Source organism: Euleptes europaea, chromosome 4 (assembly GCF_029931775.1).
Source record: "Euleptes europaea isolate rEulEur1 chromosome 4, rEulEur1.hap1, whole genome shotgun sequence".
NCBI classification, from domain to species: Eukaryota; Metazoa; Chordata; class Lepidosauria; order Squamata; family Sphaerodactylidae; genus Euleptes; species Euleptes europaea.
Window position 1 is genome coordinate 46748776 of NC_079315.1, and position 22700 is coordinate 46771475.

Genomic DNA, 22700 nt, shown 5'->3' on the forward strand with positions numbered 1-22700 from the left:
TGAGGATTCAAAGGCAGTTAAGGTCCAAAAACTACTGGGTCTCATGGTATCCACAACAGCTATGGTCTCTCATGCTAGGTTGAAGATGGGCCCATTACAAATGTGGTTTTTATCCACATTTAAGATTAACGTGAACCCTCAGTGGAAAAGGCTGTCCATCCCATGGTCGGTTCTATATTCTCTAGACTGGTGGAACCAAGAACACAACTTATTACAAGGAGTTCCTTTTGGCATGCATACACATAATTGCCAGATTTTCACTGATGCTTCCCTAGGAGGCTGGGGGGCTCAGTGTGGTCTGTTTTCAGCAAAGGGACAGTGGTCCACTATAGAATCCAAGCTACACATTAATTTACTAAAATTACGAGTCATAAGGCACGCACTTGTCTCTTTTGCAGGCATCCTATGAGGCAAACACCTGCTCATTGCCACAGACAACACCATGGCAAAATACTACATATCTAAAAAGGCTTCTACTAGATGTGTTTACCACTTCAGGTGGAAAAGATTTGTCACCTGGTCTCAGGAGAGAGGCATTAATCCTTTTACCTGCCCATTGGCAGATGTTTTTTAATATTCGTTATTTTTGAAAAATAATAGTCTTGCCAACACTTCAATTAAGACACATTTGAAAGCCTTGGCTGCTTTCCATTATGGTGTGGATTCAACTTCATTGTTCTCGAACCCCCTTTCCAAGAAGTTTTTGAAAGGGCTAAACAACTTGTTCCCCCTGGTAAAGTTACCTCTTCCTCAGTGGAGTCTATCTTTAATTTTGGGCTGCGTGATGGGTAAACCATTTGAGTCCTTAGCCACCTGTGTGACCTGTCTCTGTTGTCCTATAAGGTGGCCTTCCTAGTGGCTATTACTTTGGCCAGAAGGGTGAACAACCTACGTGCATTGAGGCATGACCCTCCTTTCCTTAAATTTCTCCCCGATAAGGTGGTTTTAAAGACTAGTCTACAACATTTGCCAAAGGTCATATCCAAATTTCATACCTCACAGGAATTGAACCTTCCCACCTTTTTTCCCAACCCCACTTTAGATAAAGATAGAAGTTTACACTCCTTAGACGTTAAGAGAGCTTTATTATTCTATCTCGAGATAATGCTCCCCTTTAGAAGGGACCCAAGCCTGTTTGTATATTTCAAGGGGTGTAATAAGGCTGCTCAAACAATTTCACTCTGGATCGTGAAAGCTATTAAGATGGCTTATGAGGTAGCTAAGCGTGATTGTCCATTGGATATATGTGCACACTACACTAGGGCTCTAGCATCTGAAGCAGGTCAGTCCCTTTCAGTGATTATGCTCTTAGAATCGACCCCTTCCTAAGAAGTGGTATGTTATCTTATGCAGTTAATCACCTAATAAGCAGGACACAACTTTATTTAACTTACACAAGTAAGCTGTTTTTTTATACCTTCAAACAGAATATGTATGCATGTGTATGTGTATAAAGACTAACATATAGAATATGTATGTATGTAGATATATACAAAGTCTGTAAAATGTTACAAAAGTCTAGACATTAAAGGTCTTAAACATGTGTCATGTTACAAGCAATCTCTATATTAAATCTCTATATTAGAGTTTCAAACCTTAAAATGAAACAGTAAAAAGATTTCATTTAGAAAATAAAACAGTTACAGAAATCTGATTTAATTAAAAGTATCTTGATTCAGAATATCTAGAATAGTATATAAGTAAGTAGATATACATTACCAAATCCTGTCTTCTGTTAAACTCTCCAGTCCATAAAGATGAGAGATCTGAGACGCTCCATGTATTGGAGACATCTCTGAGAACCTCTATTCTACACAAAGACTAGAGAGATCTCTGAGAACCCTCAGTCCACACAAGGACTGAGATCTGTGAGACTCGCCATGTTTTGGAGAGACCTCCATGAGAAACTCTGATCTCCGCAAAGATCACAGAGATCTCTGAGAACCTCCAGTCCATGCAAGGACTGGAGAGATCTAACTTCCCTGCCTTTTTACACCTATATTTATATGTCTCCAAAATTCATTAAATAATAGGAGAGCAGAACTTACTGCTGTATTTCAACCTCTGCAGCAGTCAAGATTGAGTGATCAAAGTAGCTTCAAGGTTGCTGCTAACTTTGGATCCATCAAGTTGATGTTCCCGGCAGCACCACAAGCATACAGTTCAATATCATTACAACAGTCAGTTATATCTTTATATCTTAATATCAATACCAAATAATTATAAATTGTAATCTTAATATCAAATACTTGTAGAGAATGATCTCGGGATCGTTCATCTTTATAAAAAGTATATAAAACTTCTATAAACATGTTTTGTATTATCTCTCCTCTTAGCTTCTTATAAGTATTTACTTTTGTTTTGCATTGGGACTAATGTGTCTCCAATGATCATTTGGAGATGAGAAATCATGACAAACACAGAGCTTATTTAAAACAAACAATAAGAAACTAAGAAAGGATTAAGTTGCATATCTTGCTTTAACACTGTCCATTTACTAAGTTTGCTTGTGTACTACAAGTTTGTTTAACTATATTGAACACCTATGGTTTATGAATCTAATATCATTTTAATATTCTCAGTGAAGCATTTCTCAGCCCCATTTCACTGGGCCCCATTGGGTTGCAGTAGACCTCTCTACCAGCCTCTTTAGTGGGCTGCAGAAGAAAACAACCTTTAGAGGCTGAAGGACAATAAGACCAGGTGTTATCTAGTGTCAGTATCCCTACAGATGATGTAAGACTTGGCATATTTTCAAGGTCTCTACAGTGTTAGAGAGAGAGAACTGAGAGCCACTTCAATAAGGCTGTAGAGAGAGGCAGACCTCTGAACAGAATGAAGGCGCTTCTTGCCTCTCCAATTGCTATATAAAGAGACACTCCTTGCCTATCCAGCCTTTCCATTTAGAAAGAGGTACTCCTTGCCTACCTAGCCTTTACTAGGGAGAGGCAAACCTCTGAATGGCTTTCAATGAGGCTTACAACGGATTTTAATAGGAACTCAATGATTCCAAAATAGGAAAATTCTGCAAATCTATACAATTCTATATGTTCTATATGATCTGTAAGTCAAAGGCTGTGACACACTGTCTGCCGCGTTCTTCGCGACTGTAGATATCCAGGATATATGTAAGGCTGCCATCTGGTCCTCTCCAGTGGCATTTATTCGGCACTATGCCAGTGATGTAGATTCCAGTGCTGATGCATCGGTTGTAAGAGCAAGTTTGCAGTCTGTGTTTAAATAAATTCTTTGCAGTCTCACTCCCACCTCCTGAGTGTTAGCTTGCTACATTCCCATGTGGGACTGCACGGAGGCCACGACAATGTAAAACAATGTTGCTTATCTGTAACTGTTGTTCATTGAGTGGTCCTCTGTGCAGGCACACATTCTTCCCTCTTATCCCCTCTGTGGACTGCTGCAGTCTTTCTGGGCTGCTCCATAGTGGCAATGGGAGAACTGAGGGATAACCGATCTCCCTCCTCCTTGTCACGTGACCGTTTCAGCAGGAAGAGCCATTGGCTGAGACTGGAAACAAACAAGGGGGAGGGGAATCATTCCTTCGAGAAGCTTTCCGTACTAAAGGTTCCCTCAGGCTTGCCTGCGTATGCGCAGATCCCATGTGTGCCTGCACAGAGGACCATTCAATGAACAACAGTTACAAGTAAGCAACATTTTTATCTATTATTTGCCTCTTCTCTTTGTACATGCTATTGTATGTAAGGGCAACAACCTTCCTATCTGTGTGTTGTTTCTTTGGTCTAGGTGTCAATAAAGATTTTCTGGGAATGTTTCTGGCTTTGAAAGAAGCCTGTTTCAACACTCTGGAAGTATAGCCCCTATCCGACAGTTGTCTCATCGCTATATGGGTTTGCCTTAAAAAATCCGATTCAAGGCTACAGTTCCTTCCCTCAAAAATTGGGAATAGGACAGGTTCTTTTTAAGATGGTGTGGGTGAAAGCTGTCACCTGCCAAGAAGGTGTTAATGTCAGTAGGTTTCCTGTATACATCTGTGTGGATTTCTGACTCCACTCTTCTCATCTCCACATCACAAAAATTCAATTTGAGCCTATTAAAAGTCATCTCAAATTTAATGGTACTGTGTATGGTGGTAATATACTGGCCAAAACAAAGAAGTCATTCTTCAGTGCCTTTCCAAATCATAAAGATATCATCAAGATATCTTTTATGTTTTTTAAGTGCACTGCTGGATTAAAGATATATTTTGTTTAATTCCTTTTTATAGTGTTACCCTTAACCTCCTAGGTTTACAAATCTAGATGCACTCTTTGGTTTGAAAACATATAGTCATGTAATTTATTTTGATAGATTGAAAATGTAAAAATATTTAGATACCTGCAAAATAATTTTGTGCTGATTGGATTTTTTAATAATTCTGGTTATGGGGGAACCTTTCTTTGCTAATTTCTTGATAGGAATAGAAAGGTGTTTCTCCTGTTGTTGATTTAGAAAAGCTTCCTCCCTAGCCACCAGTTATGATAACAGAAGTTAAAAGGCTAATTTGCCAATTAAAGTTAGGGGAAGCTCCAGGGTGTGACTTGCTTCCCCAGAGTTGATAAAAATGAATATTGAGTGGTGGGCACCAGTGCTGGCCTCACTTTTCACAACTATTGACAAGAGAGCACAGATCCCCACTGATTGGGGCTTGGCCATTATCATCCCAATATATACAAAATGGGCCAAATCTAACCCCTCTAATTACCACCCAATTAGTTTGCTCAGTGTAGTGAGTAACCTTTATGCCAGGCACTTGTGCTGGACGTTTTGAGACTGGTCAGATCATTGTTGAAGAACAAGTGGGCTTTAGGCCAAGTCACTCTACTCTGGATCAGTGCCTAATTTTATATCATCTGGCAATGAAATATAGTATGAAAGGAAATACAGTATGAAATGGCAATGAAATACAGTACCCAATGGAGCGCTCAGTGTGGCCTTTGTAGATTACAAAATGGCTTTTGATAGTATCAACCAGAATAGATTATGGGCTAAATTAAAGACATCCTCTGTAGATTGTAGACTACTCGTTCTTATTCTTATGTTGCACAAAAACAGCTTCTTGACTGTAAGATGTAGCCAACAGGGCCACCTATCTTGCAGGGTCCCCATCAAGAGGGGAGTAAAGAAACGCTGTATTCTGACCCCTCTATTATTTAATTTTTATATCTATTCAATGGTTCAAGCCCTGTGGAAACTAAATTTTCACCTGCCAAAATTAGCAAATACACTGATCCCCACTATTCTATCCTATTCTGAAGTAGGGCTTAAAAGAGCCCTTCAGGCTCTTACTGCATACTGCAAAGAGGAACAACTAAGAATAATTTCCAAAAGACCAAGATTCTAGTCTTCACCAGGAGACATAAACACAGATGGCAGATTTATGGGCATGACATAGAAAGGTGAAGATCTTCAAATACGGTGTAGTGTTTCAGTCGACAGGTTCTTGGAGGGCTCAGATGACTCAGCACATTGAGAGTTCCCAAAGACTGGCATCAGCTATTCTGAGATTTTTCTACTCGAAAGGGGGCTCATATACGAGTATTCCCTATGTAATCTTTTCAAGGAAAAGTGATACCTCAACTCCTGTACGGTTCACACATCTGTTTATACAAAGACGAAGCATTAAATCTAAATTCCTTAGATGCATACTTGGTGTTGCTCACTGTACACCAAATGCAATTCTTAGAATGGCATTGGGGCAGATATCACTTGAAGCTTGTAGTTGGTACCAAGCTAAATGTTTCTGGCTCAAGCTGAACCTTAACCTGTCTGGATTAACTCCCTAAATTCTTTCAGATAGCTACTGCTCAGGTTGGGTGGGTGTGGTTGAAAATAAAATATAACTTTATGGCTTCTCCCCCTTAGTAATATGCCATCTCGGGTTCTCAGGAGTTGAAGAAATACTTAAACTAGCTTTTCAAGCTGATAGAGCTTTGGCACATCTTTATCTGGCAGTAGGGAATCATAGCCAAAATTTTATGGCAGCAAACTATCTTTATGCTATAGAATCCCCCAGATACTGCAGAGCTTTCACTTTAGCCCATTTTAACTGCCTGCCCTCAGTGCTGCTGGAAGGGAAATACTTTCACATTCCCTACTCTGAATGTCTGTGTCCTTGCCAATTGAACACAGTCAAAACAGTGGAACATGTTGTTATACTGTTTATTTTACTAAAACATCCATTCCACAAATCTCACCCCTACTCTATCGAAGTTTCCAGGAAGATCTGATAAATTTTTATGTATCTCCTCCTTGCAGACTGCTCTAGCGAGACCTCCTCTAAATTCTGTGCTGAGGCTTTATCCATAAGAAAACAGATATCCCAAACTTTTCAGTAACTTTTATGTATAATTAATTAAACCACAATAAGGCTATGGATTTTAAATCTTTGAATATTAATTTATATTTGCTGTAAATTGTGCTGTCAAACTGTTGTTGGCTGATCTTTCAATCATAATAAATGATGATGATGATAGAAATATGTGTTCTCATTCTATCCACCCCACCCACCCCCTCACACACATCATCTCCTCCTACCACTGCCTATAAGGTAATTTCAAAACAAATTAGAGCTTTCTGTTCAATATTACATAAAAATTATTTTTGTGATTTTACTGCCCATAAATAATCCTTGCTGAGACAACTATATACCATTACTTGAATGTAATTGCTTGTCTTCCTTTGATATAAACTGTTATCTACAAACTATTTAGTCAGTTGTAGACAAGAAATTCAGACAGTCGTATGAGCCTGTTTAAAAAAATCCAAACAGCCTGGGTAGTGTAATGTCCGTATTTGTGATTTTAGTTGGTCCTGATACAAGATTCTGCTATTGCTGTTTATTCCATTGTGATGTAATTTGACCATGGGAACACACTCCAAAGCAAGTAGTTTGTAACCATAATATTTGTATCAAGGACATTATAGAATTAGAGTTAATGTGTAGTTATAAATAGATATTTGCACAAATTTGGGGTCTGTATGTTTATCTTTTTATCAAAGTTGCTGTGATAAAAAGTAGTATCATATATCATATTTTATCATAGTAGCTGTGCTGGGAACAGGTGTTCAGTCCTCATTTGTAGTTGAACTTAAGTTCATGCTATGTAGAAATTGTAGAGCTTTCACACCAGTTACTAATTATTAATGTTTAGTTAGTGTTTTATTTAACACAGCATGCTAAGTGTATTGTACGTAGCGAATATGCCATCCCTCATGTAGGCTGTAAGAAGCTTGTGTGTACCCAGAGTGTGTGTAGCCAGTTTTTCCTGGCTTCTCATCAGTTGTCACTCCAGAGGGTCCCTCTGTCCTTATCCCAATGAAAGCATGTCTTTGTTCCTATACTAATTTTGTGTTAGGAACTTACTCTGCTGATATAGGCTAGCATCCATCACTTCCATTAAGACACTATTATAGAAAACTCATTATTAAAGTTCAAATGGCTGTGTTTAATGTGTAATTAGTGAGAAGGAAAGACACCCCGTGATGATAGGCATTTACTCCCCTTCCAATCTGTTAAATGTATGGTTATATTTTTTTATCTGGGAACTGAAGAGTGCATGCTGGTGACACTGTAGTTTAGAAATGTGAATGTTCATATGTTCCAGTGTATACATTTAAGCATCTTCTATCATCAGTAGGAGAACGGGGTATTTGAACTGGAACTTTACATTTTAGGCAAATCTAAACACATCAGGAGAACGAACCACTTTAGCGGCTTCTCTTCTTCATAGTCCCTATTTCAGAGAACTGTATGACATGCTTCACGACCCCAACAGGGATGCTAACTTGGATTTTTCAAAGAGCAACCACCTCTAAACTCGCAGGAAACCATTTTTAACCCTCTTAAGCAGTTTCTGATATACTGTAGGTGTGTGTTTGTGTTTTGGGACAAGTGCTCTGCAGTTCAAAGAAAAATAGAAGTCTTATTGGGTATGCGTAAACCATTTAATACATCTGAAGTAGCTCTCTTGAAGTATTTCAAGTTGGTAATACGCTTATGAAAAACAAACACTGATTCTTAGCTATACAGGCTAATATTGAAAGTCTCGTGCAAAAATAAAGACAAAAAGAAGCCCAAAAACTAAGAACTGCACAGAGAAAGGGAGCATTAGGTGTAAAAGTAATAATTACTGTGGAACTTCAAATTATGGTACGTACAAATTATGGTACATACATATGGTACATACTGATCAGTATCAAAATACTTACTACACTGCAACTCCACAGCAGGAGCAAGTTCTGTGCCTTTACCTAACAGTACACTTACTCTGGATTGATATTATTGTGATCATTGTCATGATTATGCCTTTACCTGCTGTGAAATTATGACATAAGTGACTTTTATGTAGGACCCAGTTGTCACTGCCGGAGTATTTAGGCTGTACAACTTCAGCCTGCAGGGGAAGGTGACATCATTGAATGCATCTCATACAAAAAATAACTTCCTGAATTCTACAGTGGTTTACCCCAAATACAAGTTTACCACTTCAGTGAAAACTGGGCTACTGTTATATAATTTACAGTGCATTCCTGAGCGGAATGCCTGTGCTGGGCTTAGGAGGCAACGCAGCGGCGCTGCCTCCTAAGGAGGTTTCGGCCCAGCTGAAACCTCTGCCCAGCGCCAAAAATCCATGCAACCCTACGGGAGATACGCCACCTGAAAGGTGTCACCTGAAAGACATACATCACCTAAAAGGGTCACCTAAAAGGTGGCAATCTCAGCAAAAATAAAGGGGCGTTCCCAAGCCATAACAACTTAAAAGGGCGCCTAACGGCGGCCCCGTCTGGTGCCGGAACGCCCCGGGAAAGCCTCCTGGGTCACCTCCACAGCCTTTGCTGGCATCTGGACGGCAGCGGCAGGCTCCGTTGGCGTCCAGGCCCAGCGCTGCCACACCAGCAGCCAGTGACCAGCGTCCAGCTATGCACGCCAGCGCTGGGGCCACAAACGCCAGTGTGCACCACCCGGATGCCGGCGCTGTGGGCTGTTGCTGGCCTCCAAAGGCCTTTGGGTGCGGCCGCCGGCTCAAGTCAGGAATGTGCTGTTAGACTGTCATTGTTATATAGGTACTATTCTGCTTTAAATTCTTTTTGGTGTTTCTCTTTATTGGTCCTACAGTGATTAGAACTATGCATCAGCATTTGTTCAGTTGTAGTAATTATACTTCTACTAGCAGAAACTGCCTCCCTCTACTGTGTAGTTGTAATATTCAAGGACAAGAATATTTCAATACACACATGCCTTGATTTTTTTTCATTTGTATTATATTCTTTCACACTAGGTGCCTTGACCCAAGCCATTCGCAATTTTGCAAAAAGCCTTGAAGGTTGGCTTTCCAATGCCATGAACAATATTCCACAGAGAATGATTCAAACCAAGGTAAACTGAAGAGTTATTATTACCTTCTATGTCATTGGGAACAAAGAGGGCATTATGAAACACTAGTAAAACATTATTGTACATTTCTCTGTCAGAATTAGAGCGAATGTCAAAAGCACCCTCTTTAAAAAAAATACATAGGATTTAGTCTTCACTTTTATGTAATACCGATCTGAATTAATGTTTTCTGGAAATCTGTGATGTCTTTAATAGTTCCACAAACCTCACAAATCTGCGATGTCTTTAATATTTCCACAAACCCCAGTTCAAGGAACACTTTATATGATACATTGGTGTTGTGTTTGTCCAAGATATTACATGAATTCTTTCAGGATTCAAGCTTGTTGGATTTTGCTAATTTCAATTGCAGAATTCTTGCTTTGATTTACGTTATCTCATGAAAGATTGAATGGCTCAGAGCCAAGCTTGCTGCACATGTGGATGCATTGTACGTGCATCTTTCTTTCTAAGAGAATGTAAGTAAAAATAGTGAAAAATTCATTTCTCAGCAAGGGCAAGTCTTTTGGGAAATTTTCTGGCCAATCTCATCCCAATGAAAGCAGAGGTATGTGTTTTAACCGCTTCTCTGTCTTCATAGGTTGCCGCTGTAAGTGCCTTTGCTCAGACCCTGCGAAGATACACATCTCTTAATCACCTGGCTCAGGCAGCTCGTGCTGTTCTGCAGAACACTTCTCAAATCAACCAGATGCTTAATGACCTCAACCGTGTTGATTTTGCCAATGTCCAGGTATGCTGGAATATTACAACATATATGGGTATGCTTTGTTGTGGGAGGGAGGTTCAGACCCTATCCTCCCTATTGCCTTGGCTCTAGGGCACTACCCCAATTCAACTTAAAGAAGGGTGTGGGGACTGAGCACACCACAATTCTTCCTGCTCTCACTGGCTCCCCTCCTGTACAGCCTGAAGTGCATAGCCAAAGAACTGCTCACCAGCCCTTTTAAAAACAGAGCTGTAACTCATGCATATCTCTCAGATAGTGGTCCTCACGAGCAGCTGGGAACTACTTTGTTTGTTGCCATGTGTGGGCCGCATCCCCCTCCAGACCTCCCCCGAAGGTGCCACCAGTCAGTTGTAGCTCAAGCAGCAGTGCCCTAAAGGAGCAAGAGCAGTCCCCCTTTCTCTTGTCCCGTGATGGTTCTCATTCTGGAGGAGAGGGATCCCTCAGTCCTTGACATTGTTCTTTCCTATCTGAGTCTCTGAGCTAATTGTCATAGGTTCGTCTAGAAAAACTGCCACAAAACCGCTTTGTTTATGCATATAAAGTCTACGTAACACAAATATGACAGCTTGTATCTCAGCCTCTTTGCAAGAAAATAATCATGAAATATGTCCACATTTAGAATCAAATCAAATCACACCTTTATTTGGCATAAACACATTTAGAATCTTTTAGATGTTCTAGTGTCATACCTTGTAAAACATCTGGGCAAAGATGTGCAAAGCTCTGAAGCATCTACCGGTATCAGAATGAATGCAGCCGTTGCTTTTATAGGCAAAAGTTATCTAAGCCAACTTGGGAAAGATAATAGTTAATGGTTAATGGTTCATTTTCAATAACCCACAAATATGTGATGAGAAGCAACATTCAAACACATTCATATGACCAGCAATTCTATTCCTCCTCTTCCTGGTTCCTATGCTCCAAATCCATCATTCGCATAAGGATTTTAAAAAAATTCTTATTATTATATATCACCTTTGCTACGCTACCCATTTATTCAACCTCTGTCCATTTTTAGACCCATAATTGACATGAGGCATGTGGAACATCTCTTTGTTTGACTTCTTTTTGCACTAACAGGAGCAGGCTTCCTGGGTGTGCCAGTGTGATGACAACATGGTACAGAGGTTGGAAACAGATTTCAAGATGACTCTTCAGCAGCAGAGCACTCTGGAGCAGTGGGCTGCCTGGCTTGATAATGTAATGATGCAAGCACTGAAACCATATGAAGGAAGACCTAGTTTTCCTAAAGCAGCACGGCAGTTTCTGTTAAAGTGGTCCTTTTACAGGTTAGTGTCTTAAAGTGTTCTAAATATGTTATATACAATCAGATTAGTAATAACAATGTCTATATACATGGCATTTTATAACACAACCCCCCAACCTGCCATCTAAAGTTTGACATAGATGTGGGGTGTCACCAAGATAACAAATGACAAAAGTGAACAAATGTAGTTATTTGTGCTTGTGATTTGTTGTGGTTGGAGATGAAGACTTGAGAAGTTAACCTGTATATATTTGTTTGTCTCTGTAGGATGATGGTTATTGGCCAGAAGAAAGATGTTACTAATCTCCTTCACAAGATGAGAACCCAAATTACATATAGATAATGTGATCCTTATGGACCATAATAGGCATCATAGGGCCTGCAGCTGTATCCAGCTGTGGCTCATGAAACATATTCACTACCGTAGATTTGAATCATTTCGATACGAGAATTAGTGTTCTTATATAATGGACTCCTGAATCACTCAGTATCCACAGCCACTGCTGCTTATCTGCTGTACCATTTCCCCATATCTCTAATATAAATTATACTTATTGAAAAAGGAGAAATATTTACATTTTAGTAGAACTTTCTCAGTGTAATATAAATAAGCATGTTCTCCTAAGTTGTTTGAGAATTATTTTATATGCAGAGGTTTCTGAACTGTTTATTGAATGATCATATTTTTCCATTCATATTTTCATTTTTGAACAGCTCGATGGTTATTCGAGATTTAACTTTGCGCAGTGCTGCTAGCTTTGGTTCTTTTCATCTGATCCGTCTATTGTACGATGAATACATGTTTTACTTGGTAGAACATCGCGTTGCTCAAGCCACAGGAGAGACACCTATTGCAGTCATGGGAGAGGTAAGTCCACAAGTAGTTTATTTCACCAGTTGATACAAAAATGAACTGACAGTAACTTTCTCCAAAATGTGTGTAGTTAATAAAGTGAAGTGTAACTTAACATTATACTTTACATTACATTTGACATAATTTAATGTTTAAGGAGAATACATGTTAACTGTTGCAGAAGTTGGAAGGGGCCAAGTAAAGCTATGGTTCTAAAGTTAGATTTCTGAATATATTTGTTTAGAATTGACCTACTTTGGGCACTAAAACTCATATTTTCCTCTTACAATTTGCCATATTAATTTAAGCGATTCTTCTTCTCTCAAATGCTGACTTGCTCGTGTCATACAGAGTCTCATCATTTGCCTTGACAGCCAAAAATACGGGCTAAAGTATCTGAAGGGTGAAAGGCTTTTTAAAATCTGATAAGCACTGTCTGGTCTAGATATATTAATGATGTTCATCGTCGTGGTCTCTGTGTCAGTCCCACATGGGAATTGCACATGCGTAGGCCAGCCGTAGAGAACTTTCTTAGTGAAAAGCTTTAGAAGGGATGCTCCCCTTTGCCTGAGTGCCGCTGCAGTCAACAACTCGTCCCGCCAAAATGGCCACATGACGGGTGGGGGAGCAGCCATCCCTCAGTTCTCCGCCGCCATGGAGAGAGGACGTGTGAAGAGCTTCTGCAGAACTTTCCTCATATTCTTTTGCTGACAGGAATTTTTTTCTGTGATTGATTGTCTGGAGTGTGTTGTCACAGTTTTTACAGTTGTGATGGCACTCTTCAAAAAGTGTTCTATTTGCGGGACCAAAATGGGCCAAAATGATGAACATAGTGAATGTTTGTAGAAGGGCACATCACCTCCTCTTGTAGGGCCTGTGGCCTTTTTACACACAAGGCCTGGCAAGAAAGGTCTTCAAGGCTGAAGGATTCCCTCTATGAGAAGTCCTTGAGACCCCAGGACCAAGAAGAGTGGTCGTTCTCTCCCTTTGTCCTCGCTGCTTCCACCATCTTTGAAGACTGATAAGGGCTCGGCTGCCCCAGTAAAGAGGGCGGCCTCAGAGCCTCTGGGCAAGAAGGCTATGAAAAAGGCCAAACATACCTCTGACAAGGTCTCTGAGTCCCTGTCGAGGAAAATATGTGTTGACTTTAAAAGATTCCGGCACCGACAGTCAGACCCATTCCCCTTGATGCCGAGACTGACCGTCAAGATCTCAATCAGTGAAGAGCAGGGAATGTGAATGTTCAGTGGTGAGTTGACACACCCATCTCCAAAGAGATAGAAGGATAGAGGGCAGCAGAGTTCCACATCTCCCCACTCAGACACCAAGGAGCTGGCTTCAGCTAGGTGCAGCCATGTGCCATCCAGGGACCGTCATTCACCCTTTGGAGGGTGCTCCCCCTCTCCGAGGCTTCGAAGTTGTGAGGTTTTGCCATGCAAGCCAGGCACCTCTTCACCTTCAGCGGAGGTAATTTGCTTCTCCTCTTCCATTTTTTTAAAAAAGGTTTTTTTATTTTCCAAATGGATATTACAAGACAAACAAACATATAAACATATACATCAAATTCTTACATTATAATGGAACTTACTCTATAACTTCTATTGTATTATACCTTCTTTGAATGTTATAATTGCATATTCAATGACGTATTTTTTACTTAAATTTTAACATTCTATTATTTTTATCAGTTAACAAAAATATACTCAAGAAATATGTTCAATTTTTCATAAAAATCAGAGGCTGATCTATTATTCACTAGAGATGCTAGCCATAGTTTCATATTCTGCTACTTTATTTGTCCATTCAGTTACATCTGGGTAATCTTCTGCTTTCTACGTTCTTGCATACTCCACTCTTTCTGCTGTCACCATATATTTAAATTATTCATTTTTTTGGCATATTGTCTGGCATATTTAACAACATACTTTTTAAATCTAGGACAAATTTGATTTTCAATATTCTTTGCATTTCATCATGTATCGTTTTCCGATATTTTCTTGCTTTTTTGCAAGACTGCCACATACGATAGAATTTCCATTTCCAGCACTTTCCATCAAATCCCTTATTTGCCTTTGCAATATCTTTAGGTGTTATATACCATCTAAAGTACATTTTATAACAACTTTCTGTAAGCATTTGACATTTTGTAAATATAATTTCTTTTAACCATAGATTCTCCCATGGAGTCATATCCATAACTGCTCTTAAATTTTGCATCCATTTTATCATACATTTTTTTACTTGTTCTGTTTCTGTTTCATACTGTAATATACTCCCACTATTAAACATTCAAAATGTGTATTTTCTCTCAAAAGTCCACCTTCTTTTTTTAATTGTTCTTTCATTTTTGAGACCATTTGATGACATAACAACCACTGAATATTCTTTCCTTCAGTTTTAACCCATTGCCAAGTTTTTATCTTTCCTCCCTTGTATCCCTCATATTCTCAAAAGTTATATAATCTATTTATCTTCATATAATATTATCCCAATATACCTCTGCTATCATTGTCATTGTTGCGAAAATGGTGGGCTGATCCTGTGTCTGCATTGAAACCATATTCTAAATAGTTAAATAAGAAAAGTGTTCGAGGTTCCTCACATCTCTTTTGATGCCAAATCGTATACGTCCAGGGATTCTTATTGGACAGACACCATAATCATTGGGAACATTACCAACAGTGTCTCTGTTGTCTGCTGACATAGGTTTCATCCTTAACTATAAAAAATCCAGGCTCCAGCCTTCAAAACAAGTTGAGTTTATTGGAGCCATATTGGACTCTCAAGCGGGTATTGTCTTCCCACCACTTCAGGGCCACTTCAGAGGATCAGGGCCATTTAGAGTTTGGTGGATACCTAAACGACTCAGATACCAGAAAGCAGTTAAGGTCCAGAAGATGTTAGGGTTAATAGCTTCCCCTATGGCAGTTGCACACTACTTGAGGTGTCGTATGCACCCACTACAAAACTGGTTCATCAGACATTTCACATTTAATGTCAACCCTCAGTGGAAAAAGTTGTCCATTCCCCATTCCATTGTGAGATCCTTAGGCTGGTGGGAATCCAACCTCCTGGTCAGTACACTCTTTGTGGTGGAAACCCACGAATGTCAGTTATTTACAGATGCCTCCTTGGGAGGCTGGGAGCCCCACTACGAAGAGTTCTTTGCCAAAGGTAGATGGACTGAATCAGAATCTACAATACATATTAATTTGCTAGAGCTCTGCTCTATAAGATGCATGTGTGCTTCTTTTGCAGACCTCATCCATGGCAAGACGCTGCTTGTTGCAACAGACAACATTGTCACAAATATTACCTGAACTAGCAGGGAGGCCCAGGTTCCATCGTACTGTGCAACAAGGCCACCCTGATTTGGGAATGGGCAATTCGACACCATGTGGGCATTTCCACCATTCATATGGTGGGAGTTTCCAGAATTGCCCAGACATCCTCAGCAGAGGTATCACCACCCACCATGTGTGGTCCCTGGATCTGCAGTACTTCCAACCCATTTTCACCCAGTGTGGCACTCCAACCCTAGATCTCTTTGGCATGGAAGAGAATGCAAAATGCACACGATTTTGCTCCAGGACCACATTAGACCCTCGGTCAATAGCCAACGTGTTCCAGCTGCATTGGCACGAAGCCCTCATCTACACCTTTCCCTCAATTCTGTTGCTGCACAAGGTTGTAGGGAAAATAGCTACAGATCAGGCACCAGTCATCCTGATCACGCCTTTTTGGCCCAAAAGGCCTTGGTTCCCCACACTGTGGAGAATGGCCAGAGGAACTTATATCCTGCTCCCACTCATACCAAACTTACTGCCCATAGGCCCTCTGCTCACTAGGTTCCATGCAGATAAAGTAGTTTTGTGAACAAGCTTAGAGCATCTGCCAAAAGTGGTCTCAAAATTTCACACTTCCCAGGATATAATGTTACCTGTTTTCTTTCCAGACCCATAGTCATCAAAAGACAGGTCACTACATACTTTGGATCTTAGAAGGGCTTTATTGTTTTATCTCAATCGCACTCAAGTCTTCAGAAAAGACCCTGGTCTTTGTATTTGTTTCCACGGACCCAAGAAAGGGAATACGGTGTCCTCTCAGACTCTGCCGTGTTGGGTGACAGAGGCCATCCAGATGGCATATGATGCAGTGGGATGAGACTGTCCTTTGAACATATACGTTCACACCACGAGAGCTCAAGCTTCATCGGCTGCATTCTCAGCAACTATAGACATACAGGACATCTGTAGGGCGGCTACCTGGTCATCACCAATGACCTTTATCCATCACTACTCCATTGATGTGGACGCTGGGTCAGAATCAGCTGTTGAGTGAACGATGTTACGATCAATCCTCCAATAATAATTACTGCTGAGCAGCCACACTCCCACCTCCTGAGTAGTGAGCTTGCCACTCTCCCATATGGGATTGCACAGAAACCACGACAATGAAAAACAGCGTTGCACTTACCTGTAACTATTGTTCATTGACTGGTCTTCTGTGCAGGCACACATCCCTCCCTCCTTTCCCCTCTGAGGGATGCTTCAGTGCTCAGTTCTGATGCTTCTTCACGGCCGCAATGGGAGAACTGAGGGATGGCCGCTCCCCTGCCCCTCTGTCACGTGGCCATTTTGGCAGGAAGTGCCATTGGCTGTGGTGGCGCAGAGGGCAGCATCCCTTCTAGAAGCTTTCCACTAAGAAAGTTCTCTGCGGCAGCCCGTGCATGCGCAGTCTCAATGTCTGCCTGCACAGAAGACCACTCGATGAACAACAGTTACAGGTAAGCACAACGCTGTTTTTATTTATGTTTTATGCTATCTGTGATTGATTGTGATGGGCTTTAGCCATATGCAATAAATGTTACCTACCATATTAGTATGGTTCTGAAATATCTATTCTTTTCAAACTTGTCATCTTCAGTAAAACATATAGGAAGTTACACATTTTTGTAATCATTCTGGCAGTCTACATGAGTGAAATTTAATAACAGTTTTCTTTGCTTTCTTTTAAAATAAAGCTAATGTTTCCCCCCCCCCAAAGATGAGTTTCCCATTGTAGTAGTATCTCCATTTATTTGATTGTTTATTCTAATGGGTTTTATACTGACTGTATTAAAATACTGCTTCAATTTAGGAAAATCAGATATTCTCTTTTTGATGCTGAAAGGAATACCTTATAAACTGAGTATCTGTGTCATATTCAGTTATCTTGGTTACTGCACCAAAGGGTAGAAAATCTTTAACTGTCTTACATACTCCACAATATTTTTATTTCTTGGGCAAAAATGAGCAGTGTCTTATGAAGAAAGATGGAAAACGGTCAACAAGTGTTCCTTAAGTTTATTCAAAAAACATTATAAAACTCACACTATTGCTTTTGCAGCCTGATTCCTTCTGTTGTCAAATACTCAGTCTGTCTTCCTCAATTTCCCCCTTCTTTCCTTCTCTCTTTTACCCTCTACAGTCTCCTAGCTACTTCAACATAGTGAACTTAAATTTAAAGGATTATGTGGTATATGCTAGGATTAATGTGTTCTTACAATAAGGTTCATTTTATAGCATGAGATTTCTCCAAAGGGCTCAGTTATGACACTCAAAGGTGTCATAACTAATTGGTTGAACACCTTTGTGCTAAGAAAACTGCTACATGTTATTTCTGTGGGTATGGTTAATAAAATATCAGTCTTTGTTGTCAGATTTAACTGCTAGAATAGCGTATTAGGATAAAACATCAAATAAATATGCATTAATGATTTTTTCTTCTGCAGTTTGGTGATTTAAACGCTGTGTCCCCTGGAAATATGGACAAAGGTTAGTATTATGTAAATTATAGTGTATTTTAGTGTATTTGTAGCATGTCACAAGGGTCTTCTGAATTTATTGGCCATGTACACCAGACTTTAATTGAGACAAGCTTGACACAGTGCTGAACTACTATATCAGTTCAAAGCCTGGTTGCGGTTATGAGAGTGAAAGATGAGTTTTACACTATGACAGAATGATCAAAAGTTGAATACTTTTGTAAACTTGATGGAGCTAGACTTCTGTATGCAAACATACTCTATGAATCTGGAATCGGTGTTGTGACGCTCATAACATAATTATGGAGTTGAAGGCAGAAAACCACAAGTAGAGCTGTACTTATGGAACAGACCTTTAGCCCCCTGTACTCTTCAAAAAGACAGTCAACAGATCCTCACGAATGACATGGAGGTCGCTTATGCATGAGAGTTTTACTTGAGGTTTGTTGCTCACTTTCTTCTTGCAAAGCTATGCATCAGCTATCTCCAAACTCAAAACAAGAAGCTTTTGAGTCCCCACCCCTTGACATGCCGCTTTGTAATTGGCTGTAGTGCTTCTTTGAGAGAAAAGTCCCCCCCAGAAACCCCCTCCCAGAGTCAAAAAGCATTTTAAAAAACAAAACGTAACTCCCTAAAAGGAATGGGAGTGGGGGAGAGAGAAACCCAACCCTCGTTTCTAAATGCTTCTTTTGTTCAGAAAGAACTCTGAGAAAGCAGGAAGCATTTGAATCTCCACATCTTGACACACTGCTTTGTAATTGGCTGTAGTTCTTTCTGTGAGAGAAATGTTACTCTCCCAAGCTTCCGTGTCCCACACTTTGTCTTACGCATGCGGATTTCAAGTGGGCTATGCTCAGGGGAGATAGAAGAATCGAGTTAATAGAGGGATGGGAAGTCCTGGGATTTGTGAGCTCTGGCAGTGAGGTAATCTCTAATGGAGGGAAAACTCATGCAAGGAACTCCAAGGAACAATTGAGACAGACCAGGGGCAAATGTGAGTGAAAGTAACCATGCATCAATGACTGGAGTCAACTGTAGGAAAGAAGAAATTGTAGAAATTGCTTCCCTTTTTTGTATGAGCAGAAGTTCCCTTTTCCTCACACAGACTCTGATTAAGGGAAATAGCATGGTGCACTTCATTAGCAAAGATAACAGTAAGCAAATTAACCTCCAGGGGCAATTTTTTAAAATGGCAAATTATTTGACTAATCAAAAATTGAAAGGAAATCAGTTCCAAAAGAAATCAAGGAGAAAGATGGAGCTTAGTCAGGTATATCCACAAGTTAGTCTTTTTAGTATTGGATTTTGTCAAAAATGGGCCAGCTGATTCCCTAAGTAAGGCTAATTATAGTATTGTTAAAATTGCTACTAATATGGCATAAGAATATGGCTCTTCCAGAACTCATGATTCATGCTGTATTATTTGTGCAGATGAAGGCAGTGAAGTTGAAAGTGAAATGGATGAAGAGATGGATGAATCTGGAGAGCCACAAGCAAAGAGAGAGAAGACTGAAATAAGCCAGGCCTTTCAGGTGGGCTGCCTACAGCCAGTACTCGAGAGTGGAGTACAGCAGAGCCTCCTGAATCCTCTTCACAATGAGCACATTGTTACAGCTACTCAAACTATAAGACAATGCAGTGCTACTGGAAATACATATACTGCAGTCTAACAAATATTAAAGCTACTTTTCCAGATTATATTAGCCCTGTTGATGTTGGGCTTATCATGGGGGGAGGGGTGCAAAAAAGAAGTCTGAAGATTGACTGTTGTCAAATTTTATCTGTGCTTGAACACTACTTTTACTGGAGTTGTGAAATGGAATGGGTGTATGTATTTTGCGAGGTCTTTTTTGGAAAAAAATAATTGGGAAATACAATCATTTTACACTGGCCGCTTAATATTAAAAGTTTTCTTAGCTTCAAGAGTCAAGAAGGGTTTTTGCAAAGCTTAATGTTAATGTTTGTGTCCTCTTTATAATTAAAAGTAATTTAATTTTTTTCATAGTTTTTACAAAATATTTTAATGTTAACTGTTAGTCATGGTGATTTTGTATAAATAGGGTTTTTTTAAAATTAAATGCACTCTGAAATATCCAAAAAAAATCCTCTTTGATTTACACTGGAGGCATATTCATTTGTCAGCAGCTGCATTACAGTTATTATAAAAAGGCAGCTTTCATTGGAGAGAACTGGAAGATGCTATTTTAATACATTTCAGAGTGTTCAGGGGATTGGAAATTTTATTATAATGCTAGATGCTTGAGAACATAGACTGTCTTCTTTCTCAGAGGAAGAGCTAATGATTGCGGGATAAATAAGATCTCTAATAACATGTGGAAATGTGTACTTAATAAATGTACATATGACTCCATCACAGACAGTGCAAGCTTCCTTTAAAAAAATCAGCTTTAGTTATTTTCTTATGAACTCCTCTTTTAAGACTACTGATTTCAGAGACAGTCTGGCCAAACACAGACTCCACACAACCTCTGTTCATTTCTGTAAAGCTTGTGCAGGATTCCAACCACACCACACATACATGCAAAACAAAGGTCAAACCACATTTAAATGAGTGGAGATTGTGTTTCTGTAGTGCTTGGTGGATTGTGTGCCTCATAGACATATAGGACCACTACGCAGGTGGTTTCTGCTCTTCAGTGGGACTGCAGATGTTAGATGCTGAAGCTTAAAAAAGTATCTTTTGAAAAAATGTCTCTGCTGCTTTTGCTGTATTGGACATGCAGGAAACCATTCCTTTCAGATGACTTTTTTATTCCATGTCCTTTTCCTCTTGATAGTTCAATCTGCTGCTCTTGTCAAAGTTAGATTATTGGATGCAAGGAATGTAGCAACCTGCATTGTAATTTTGCTCAAAATAATTCCTGGTTCTTAAGTGGATTTCATTTTTTTACATAAAATGTTAAAAAGGCAGTGAAACTGGCACATGTCACTTGAACTTATTTCCCAATTGCATAGGATTGAATAGGTGGCTAGACGGACCATTGCCATTTAAGAATGTACATCAGGGATCATTGTACCTCGGCTATTACATGGTGCCTTAAAACAGAACTGACGCTAAGATTTTGTTGTTAATAACTCTTACATATATTCAACAAAGTGTGCCTGTCTTCTCTTCTCCCCCCACTTTCAAATTCCCTAAACAGTAAGGGCAGGTTACATCAAAAATAAAAAAAAATATTAGATAGTTTTAATATCCCCCTTAGAGTGACAACCTATTTCTTTCTTATTTATAGCTGAATTTCACTTTATTACTAATCAGATTTTCTTGGCTGGGTGGGGGGGAGTGGGTGAAAAAACAAAACTAGCTTTAACATAACAAGATCAACAGAATAGGTTAGCCCAAACACGAATTTATGTATGTTCCTAAACCCTTATCTTCTTTGTTATCACTTTAAAAGGTAAAGTAAGCAAATTTTTAAAAGCAGCATATGGTTTCCATTTACACATATGGTGCAGGATCAGTCCACTATTTCGATTAATGGTTAAATTTTATATCCTTTGTATTTTGATTGGCTTGCCATAGATATAATGAATTAAGCATTTCATTAGTTTAAAAGATACCTGGATATCCTTAGTTTGATCAAAACAAACCAAAAATAAAGGAAAGCACAAAGAAAATTTTCAGACTTTATAGAAAGGCCTTTGTAAAAAATTTGAGGCCTTGATTGTCAATGGTCTGGAAGATTACCTTTTAAGTTACAGTCATCAAATGCTTAAACAGCATGTAAAATCAGTGGTTTATTTATAGCTCACAGGTTTGATCCTAGATTTGTCACGTTTCAAAAATACCTATAAAGACTTTTTTTTAAAAAAATTAACATTTGTTTCTAAACGAAGCTTTAAGAATTTGCTTAAAATTGTGGAATTTGAGGCCCCTAGCAGCATAGGCACAGCTAGATGATGTATCTAGTAATCGCTGCCATTTTTGTGCTGGTATTCCATTATCATTTTATTCCTTTTGTAATTTAAATGTGTTCACATTTTTTCTCTCAAAATCCATCACGTCTGTACCCCCCCACCAATATTTTTTAAAGTAAGCTGTGATAGTTACTCCCTTTCATTGTGCATTATGAAATGTTTACACTTAAATACAGTGAAATTAAATGTAAAAACAAAGAAACACTTTTCAGCATAGTTTTTAAGGCTCTGGTAAGGATGTTCTGTATTAGATGAAAATTATTTACTGGGTATAATCCTTTGTTATGGCAAACTTGGTTGTTTTCTTATCATTGTTCTTTTTGTTATAAATTGTTTTTTGTTTGTTCAGAGAAATGATTATGATTATTACTTGCAAATTCAGTTTTGTTAGAGAGGCAGGGCTTTGTAAACCCTCTCCAACCTCACCCCCAGTTGATCACTGTATTCAATGTGCCAAAAAGGTTGATTTTTAAGTTGTACCCTTATTTCATACTCTAATACAATAGTGGTGTTCTGGTCTGCAGTGGAACTGTTCAAATAAGATGGACCTCAGCAGCTAAATATTGCCCAAAATGCATCCAAAATGCCCCATAACACAAACAAATTGAAGGAATAACAGGTTAGTTTAATCTTAATTGGTATTTTAGGTATTGATCTTAAATGGTATTTTAACTTAATTTAATGGAAGTGGATAAT

General features: G+C 39.2%; 1 protein-coding gene across 2 annotated transcripts in view; it reads left to right on the forward strand.

Annotated features, from left to right (window-relative positions):
• The window catches only part of RFX3 (regulatory factor X3), a 304136-nt gene extending 283414 nt beyond the window's left edge, over positions 1–20722 (forward strand). For both annotated transcript variants that reach the window (XM_056848647.1, XM_056848646.1), the window contains exons 12-17: positions 9297–9394; positions 9993–10142; positions 11220–11428; positions 12121–12274; positions 18033–18075; positions 19497–20722. In XM_056848647.1, coding sequence (XP_056704625.1) covers positions 9297–9394; positions 9993–10142; positions 11220–11428; positions 12121–12274; positions 18033–18075; positions 19497–19735 — 893 coding nt within the window. In that variant the 3' untranslated portion in view covers positions 19736–20722. The remainder of the gene's footprint in view (positions 1–9296; positions 9395–9992; positions 10143–11219; positions 11429–12120; positions 12275–18032; positions 18076–19496) is intronic.
• Positions 20723–22700: the final 1978 nt, after the last annotated feature.